Raw genomic sequence first — 8,330 nt, 5'->3', positions numbered from 1 at the left:
GTGAGTTGCTGGACGTGAAAGCTTGAGGAAGCTTTTTGGGTGACCGTTGTGGGGTTTGTGAACGCGTGAGGAGTTTAACCCTTGAAATGACTGTTTGTGTAGTGTTCAAAGAGCCTTTGGGCATCAAGAACAGTTGGATGCGTGAATGCTTGTGGAGACCAGCGTTGGGTTGACACTTTGCTGGTTGTTGCCTTCTTTGTTGTGCAAGAAAGGAGTGAGTTCAGAAGAATTATGGTGCTTGAATCGGCAACCTTTATCGTTGATGGTTTGGCTAGAAAAACTTATTTATTTTGTTAAACTTGAGCTATGAAGATGGTTGAGTCTTGAATTTAATATTTCATTGAGATAGTTCTTGTTTGAGTTCTTATTTGTGTTTGTAATATCTAAAATTTGATTGCAAGTTTTGAAAAAGTTCATTTTTGTGTAAGTTATTGAATGTTAGATGATTTTCTTGTTTTATTGTGAGTGAAGATTGTCTAACCGGAGTTGGGTTGTTGGTGGATGAGATTGTGAACACTGGAGCAATTATCTTTAGAAATATTTTGACTGCATGTTGAACTTTAATCACCTAAAAGAATTAAAATTCAGAAATATATTCTTGTGTGCTTGTGTGTTTTTGCATTCAGTTTTGTTTGACCCAGTCTCAGTAATCTGATTATATCTTTCTAGATATAAGTTAGGTTTAGGCATACTTGGATTCATCAAAAATCTGACAAAATTTTCAAAATCTTTCTTGTTTTGGCGTTTGTTAGATTCTGTTCCTACTGTCTTTGAGAATAATTCATGAGATTGTGCCTCAATTTATCGGTTTGTCCGAGTGTTTTTACAATATCTCGACACCCCGATGTTAGATTTTTTGTGTTCTTGGATTCGTCGGAAAGCGGGTGTCTAAGAACCAAATTTTTTTATAAATTTTATATATGATATGTATGTTTAGGCTATTTGGAGATTCTGTCCATATAGTTTCTGAAAACGGGTGTGAACAGTGAACACTGTCTGTCATGAGACTGTGTTCATGTGTACCGGACTGTCTCAGTGTTTAGGCGATATATCTGCATCTTGGTGTTAGTTTTCAGTGTTCTTGGAGTCATTGAAAAGGTATCGAAAATACCTCCAACTTTTGTGTTCTGTCCGTCGACAGATTCTGTAAATAAAGCTCTGAAAATGAACATAAATAATGTATGTCCGATGTGTGACTGTGCTTCGAGTGTCTTAGTTTGCCCTGTTCATCGGATCATATCTCCACGCCCCGATATCAGAAAACTCTCATCTTTGATGCATTGAAAATATAATTATATTGGATAATTTTTCTTAGTTTATCATTTTTTCAAATTTTGTGATCTACTAGGATGAATTTCGATATTAACAGACATTATCATTTTTTTGAATTTTCACTCAAGTGCTTCCACAATAGAACTAGTAGGGTCAGTGTCTTGGCTGCGAACCAATTTGTTGTCGGTCTGCACCAATATCCCTTACTTGATGGTAGAGAACACCTTCTCTCAACAATCTAATCTCTCGTTAGGCCACTTGGATATGTAATTCAAATTAGATCCACGAAGTTAATTCAACTCTAAATATACAATTATTAAATTAACCCTATAGGGGTTGGTCAGATTTCTCTCTCTCGATTGGCTAGGTTTGGTTGCGGATACAAAGCCAACAAGTAACTTTCTGCCTTCTGTTTTCAATGAGCCAAACCTTGCTCGAATCCGAGTTCGAAGTGCAGAATTATGCCCATTTTAACAGTTTGAGGTTTGAGGCAAGCTTCAGGGTATTTTGGTTTTTTCTCCCAACTCGGTTGCGGCCTATCCATATACTTAGCCCTCTGGTTTCCTCTAACCCGCTAAACTACGTTCGGTTTGAGTTTGGATTCATAGGACCCGAATTACAACGTATGCATTGAACCTTCTTTGGTTGCTTATCGTGAACCTAGATCTAAAGTGATCCGCACCGGAACAAGATTTGACACTCCCTGTCTCGCCTCATTGCACAAAACTAAGATAGAGGGACCTCTCCACCGAGACAGATCTCTCTCTATCTCATTTCGGTGAACAGAACCCAGACGAAGAGATCTCTCTATCCCGTCTCAACGGACAAAACTGAGCTCTCTCTGTCTCCCTCTATCATGTCTCAACGAACATAACCGAGACAGAGAGGGCGTCTCTCTCTATTTCGTCTGGGTTGGATAGAGCCAAGACAGAGATGAGGAGACCTGTCCTGTCTTGACAAACAGGACCGAGACACAGAAATAACTCTCTCTCTCTCTCCCAACAGACAGAGTTGAGACAAAGAGAGAGGAGACTCGCTGTCATGTCTCGGCCTACAGAGTCGAGACACAGAGAGAGGGGTTTCTCTCTCTGTCTCACATATATCGCCAGCAACCACTCAGTTGTTCAGTGATATCTCTCTCTCTCTCTCTCTCTCTCTCTATATATATATATATATATATATATATATATATATATATATTTTTTTTTTTTGAAATTGTTATCGGCAATTGACGACTGCTAATTTTCTTTCCTCAACCACACCGGCAGCTATGTCGGCCGGCCCTCTCAAGAAAACCCCACAACAACAAGAACGAGGGAAAGAAGGCATTACCTGTTGGCGGCGGCGGTGGTCCGACACCCCTTCCCTTTCTCGTTTTTTCAAACCCTCTCTCCCACTATCTGTTAACCCTCTCTCATCTCTATCTTGTTGATCAAGTGGTCTCCCTCTATTTGGGGAAGGTGAGGTTTATCCTCATCTCTCAAGCAACAAGAAGGAAGGAAGAGCAGCATTACCCAAAATGCGTTTCTCTTTTTTTTTAAGTTCGCTTTCCTCAACAAGTTTCAAGAGAAACTCAACACTTTAGAATGGAAAAAATGACCTAAATCTTCCTCTCGTACTTGTCGAATAACTTTCAATAAATCAGGATAAACATAATTTTTGTAAATGGCAGCATGATAAATAGTTAGAGAATCAGAGTTTCTATTAAATGCAATTAAGCATCAGAAAAATTAAGAAGAAATAATTTTTTTTCCAGCTATGGAAGAACAAATGGAATTAGTAGTATGCACAATGGAGTACCTGCGCTTATCTTGATAATGACTACAAGTCTACAACATTACCCTCTCAGTAACAAAACAAATTAGTCGACAAAGCAAGAGGTCTGAGAGAACTCTAAATCGTACAAACTAGCAAGGGTGCTGGGAAATATGTTTCACACTTAACTAGAAAGAAGCTAAATACAGGAAGCCAAAAATGCAGTGGTGTTGATTTGGCAAATATTTTTCCAGCAACGCTTATTAGCAGATTGCCATATCGACTTGTTATGCTGATTTTTATTTTTTTGAAGAAAAAAAAAAAACTACAACATAGGATGTAACAGCTTGAGGACAGGCAAATCCATATGATGATAAGGTTCACCCATTTGTTTCTGACGCAAAAAGCCCCAGCTGTTGAGTAAGCAGCTCCATATTAGCTTTATCCCATCTAATTTCCTTAAATGCTTGTCTGAAACCATTTTCCTTGACAAGAGCATCCTGATTGCTTGACTCAGCCTCCTCGGTTTCACCTGAGATTGGGGCCCCTAGAAGTAACTGATCCCAGGAAAAATCAGTCATATCTGACAGAATAGGAACCCCATCAAACAAACTGTCCGCATCAGCTTCGGACAAGAACTTATCTGATTCTTCTGTAGGCATTGGGGCATCAACTGGTATAAGATCCATATACCCAGTTGCAGATTTAGGAGCCACCATATGTGCTGCACTTGCAAGATCAACAGCACCACCTTCTGGCACTAACCATGGCACCTGAGGGAATTTGGGAATATTAAGAACCGCCTCACCTGGGACCATTGGCTCTGGTAATCCAGAAACCACATTTGCACCTGGTAAATCACTTGAACTTGCGACCGATTCCAAATGATCAACAAGAGACCGAATCGCCGATATTGAGATAGATGAGGAAACCTCTGGAAATCCTGTCACAGCAGGCAAAAATCCATGTCCAGAAGTTGGCTTCACCCCTGAAAGTGTTACACCAGACTTTTGGCTTGAAGAGAAGCCATTCTCAAATGCTTCAGAAGTTGAGGTGACGGCATTAATCAAGGAGCTTTCAGGGCTGCCTGATGATGACTGCAAGCGGGAAGACAAACCCATGTTAAGTATTTGCATAAACATGGCTTTCGCAGCCTCCTTCGCAGGCTGGTACTTAATTATCTGACCATCACTCGGGGCGTGTTCGCCATCCGCATCGCCTTCATGCTTAGGCAGTCTGCGCTTTTTGCCCACCCCAACTACACGCCTGTTGTTATCGTTCTGGTGCACGAACTGAGCCAAGAACCCAGGGTTCTGCATTGCCTTCGCCAGGAACGACATCATCTGCTGCTGCCGATGCTCCATCCCATGGATGCGCTGAACTAGTGTCTGCACCTGGTGGTCGGTGCCCTGCTGATGCTGCTTCACCCGAACCAGCTCCTGCATAAGGATGTTCTTATCCCTTTTCAGTCTCTCGATTTCTTCATCGAGCCCAAACTTTCCAACCTCCACGCACGCGCCAACGGACGCACTCTGTACTTGAGGCAATTGCGCCTGAGCATGGCTCTGGATGGGCTTGCGCCTAGAGATAGTCTTCAGCAAATGCTTTTGACCTCTTAGAAACCCTTCGTTTGCAAACTCCCATCTATCTGGATCAACTTTCCTAAAACCCTGCTCACAAGAAAAAGAACTTCAGAAACAAGCAAAAATGCATCAACAGGTTATAGCTTATCAGAACAAATTCAGAAATTCATACCCATCAGAAAAATGGCATCAAGAAGGATGCAAACTTTTACCAATCCTATGAATAACAATAATACATCTCCTTCCGTATGAATTCCTGCAGAATGACACGGCACATAGACATTGCTTTTACATATACATTCTTGTGAAGAACTAGAAGACTGAAGTACCATACAATCAAAACCATCCTTCTCTCATCCCCATTCACAACAACCGGCGTAAGAATTCGATCGATGGAAAACCAACTCTACCGCCAGAGTCAGTAGATTTCCGTTCAATATTATATGCCGATTTTCACAATCGTTGAAAGTTTCAACTTACCAAACACAAAGTGGGCATGAATCCTAACTGGTAAGTATCAAACTAAGGGCTGGATAAAAACTGAGGATGAATCCTCGGCGAATGATTCGTAAAAACAAGACGATCACAGTGTAACATCTCTTCCTAACAAGGAGCCGAATCATATTTACTAAAGCCTTCAACTTCATACGGACCAAACAGAAAAAGCAGATATGAGCAAACACAAAACAATCATATTTTTCCTTCTCTGATCTCGCGAATAACGGAATAAGCCTACGGTCTCCTGATCATAAGAAGAAGAAAATCCACACAATTCAACTACGAAACCAATGAACATAAATGAGACCAAGAAGCCTTAAAACATTAATGCAAAATAATTAGCTCCACACGTCGAATTCAACCGCGAAGGAATGAAGCCTTCGTCCGAATGCCATGTAACGCATAAAAAACCTTAATTTCCCTATCAGATACGAAGAACCAGCAAACACACACCCGCAATCAACATCTTCCAACACAAACACGAAACACCCGAAAACCGAAGTCAGCAAAATTAATTCCAAACGAACGAACGGAAATCGCAACAATTCAAGCACAAAAACACGGAAAAACCAAATCTTTTAACTCCACCCACAACCAGACACACCGCAATAGCTGCGAAACCAAAGTAGGGGGCTCACGTAGGTATTCAATTGGCGGACGAAGCTAGAGAAGTTGCTGTGCTTGAAGTACTTGGGAAGGAGGCAGCGGGCGAACTCCGGCGGGTTCCACACGATGAAACTATTGCTCCCCTGGCTCCACGATACCACCGAGTCCGTCGACGATTCGTCCACCATGTCGTATGTCTTGCTCAGGAACGGCGGCGGGCCGCCCAAGCCCAGCCCCGCGCTTCCTCCTCCGTCCATCTCTAGGGGGTTTTCCGGCCAGACTACCGACTCCTCCGGAGCGCGCGCCACAGAGAGAGAAGACAAGAGAGAGGGAGAGTGGGGTTTTTCGTTTTGGAGTTGGGGTTTCGAGGGAAGAAGAAGACGAAGACGACGACAAAGAACATAGGCGGTGAGGGGAGAGTTAGGGCATTTTGGGGAAGATGCAGGGACAGAATGGGCGCGCAGACGTTTTCCGAGGGTGCTGCTTTTTGGGGATCTTACGGGTAAATTAGTAATTTACTAAAGCAGATTCGTTGTGCTCTGGAAAAGGCCGTCTGAAGGAGTGCGGATGAAGTCGGAAGTACTTCTGTGGGATTCCTTAGAAGCCGTTCATCCAGTTGTGGGGCCCATCTGGAGCAAGGTTCTTGCCGTCATCGCCACGGATGAACGACATCCAAGGGACCGCCTGACGGTGGAGGGTACATCTGACCTGATCCCTTTCCCGCCTGGGTGTTTTGAGGATTGTGCCGTTTGTTTTTTTTAGTCTGAATACCATTTTTGCCCTTTACATTGGTAGCAATACCGAAAACGTCCTCCCAGCTCTCTGTGGAGCGGTGCGATTGCCACGAGTCCTGTTAACGTCCGTTACCTTTTTTTTTTTTTGGCGAGGGAAATTCTCGCGGTTAATTAGAAAAAATGGAAATATCGGCATATAAAATTTGAGAATATCGGGAAAGGAATGAACTGCAAAGATAAAGAATTTGATACTACGAAAGATTGAAGAATAAAAGCTTTAGTGTATAGGGTGTTAATGTCGAAATAAAATCGAATATTTTAGAAAATATTCAACGTTCTGAGCCCGTGTTTTTATGGTATTTTATCTTTTGAAATATCATGTTTTAATTACGGTATTTTCAAAAAATATCACCAGCAATTGTGACTATTAGGTATGTAAAGGGTTTGGATTCGGATCGGATGTAAAAAAGATTAATTGGATGTTGATTAAAGAGATTCAGATTCAGATGGTGACAAGTTCATACCAGATCCCGTTTTTTAACATGTAAACGGATTCAGATATCCATCAATTTTGGATATTTTTCGGATTGAGTAGCAAAAATTCAAAAAGCATGTCAACATCCTAATATAATCGGATATTGTTTTGGCTTACCAAATTAGGTAGGATTTCGGATAAAATCCAGTTCATTAACTTCCCTAGTTATTATGGTGGGAAGGACTGTCCTTTGTTATTTAAAGTGAAAAAAAAACAGACTTCCGTACCGTAGGGCTACAACCAAACGGGTTGGTTGAGTTGAGCTCGTGAATTGTCAGAGAGAGAGAGAGAGATTATGACGAATAGGTATGTGTCTGTTAATATTAGCCATTAGTGAATGTATAAAACTAATGAGTAGAAATCATATTTTTTTTTCAAAATTTTATTTTTTTTGTAAATCAAATATTATGAATGTGATAAGAAACATATTTAAAATCATGTGATTATGATAAGTAGGTTTTTAAAGAGGTCCAAAAATCAATGGCCCCGATGACATCTTGAACCAATATAGGCTTGATCAAATGTGATTTCTATCTCATTAGTAGCTATATATATATATATATATATATATATATATATATATATATATATATATATATATATATATATATATATATAGAGAGAGAGAGAGAGAGAGAGAGAGAGATTCTTATGACAACTTACCATGCGTGATTGGAGGTTTTTGAGTTTTTTTTTTTTTAAATCCGACTATGGAGATGCATTCAACATGGTCGATTTGCTAAGAAATAACATTTGGATCAGGTTTTTTCGATAAAAATCTGAACTTTTTAATTCTTAAATATTTATAAAAATTTTACAGTCTATTTTTAAACCTTATAAAAACCAAGCTGCACGTTGAAATTGAATGATGAGTCAATTCTTATAAAATCAAAGGCATGACAAACATTTGTACGATCATATTCAAGAAAAACATGAAACTAGTCTCTACTAAAATATATATATATATAATGAATCATTTTTTCTTAGAAAATATCATTTTTTTTAGATCAAATGTTGTACATGGTTTGTTTAGTAAGAAACTTGTTTTAAATCATGTAATTATGACAATTAGGTTTTTAAAGAGGTCCAAAAATCAATGGCCCACATTGTGCTAAAATTTCATAACTGAAAAGGTCACATTTTTACATCAATCAAATCAAACAAACCATGCTGAACATGTAGTTAGACTGAGTCTATATAACTTGCACCTTTGATTTGTAGCTCATTAGTTATGTACCTTCATTAGTAGCCAATATATATATATATATATATATTGTTGCAAATGTTTGTGTAAAATGTATGGATGTCCATGGTGCATGTTGTTTTGATTTAAATGAACTTCATGTA

The 8,330-nt window shown here is 39.7% G+C and overlaps 1 protein-coding gene across 1 annotated transcript; it reads right to left on the bottom strand.

The window, feature by feature from the left end:
• Window positions 1-3,277: 3,277 nt before the first annotated feature.
• On the bottom strand, window positions 3,278-6,032 carry LOC149813587 (heat stress transcription factor A-1-like). Its single transcript, XM_089991844.1, has 2 exons — window positions 5,747-6,032; window positions 3,278-4,697 (listed from the first exon to the last, which is right to left on the bottom strand). Exons 1-2 carry the CDS (start codon window positions 5,969-5,971, stop codon window positions 3,408-3,410), a joined length of 1,515 nt encoding a protein of 504 aa, XP_089847970.1. The 5' UTR covers window positions 5,972-6,032; the 3' UTR covers window positions 3,278-3,407.
• Between the last annotated feature and the right edge of the window lie 2,298 nt (window positions 6,033-8,330).

Source organism: Nuphar pumila, chromosome 16 (assembly GCF_984573655.1).
Source record: "Nuphar pumila chromosome 16, dmNupPumi1.hap1.1, whole genome shotgun sequence".
NCBI lineage: Eukaryota > Viridiplantae > Streptophyta > Magnoliopsida > Nymphaeales > Nymphaeaceae > Nuphar > Nuphar pumila.
Note: the sequence above shows the minus strand (reverse complement) of the source record. Positions and strands in the feature narration are given on the sequence as shown.

Coding starts and splice junctions, on each gene's coding strand:
- LOC149813587 (XM_089991844.1), bottom strand. CDS start 5,971: ATGGACGGAGGAGGAAGCGCGGGGCTGGGCTTGGGCGGCCCGCCGCCG. Junction 4,698..5,746: donor TCCGCCAATTGAATACCTAC/GTGAGCCCCCTA, acceptor TCTTGTGAGCAG/GGTTTTAGGAAAGTTGATCC.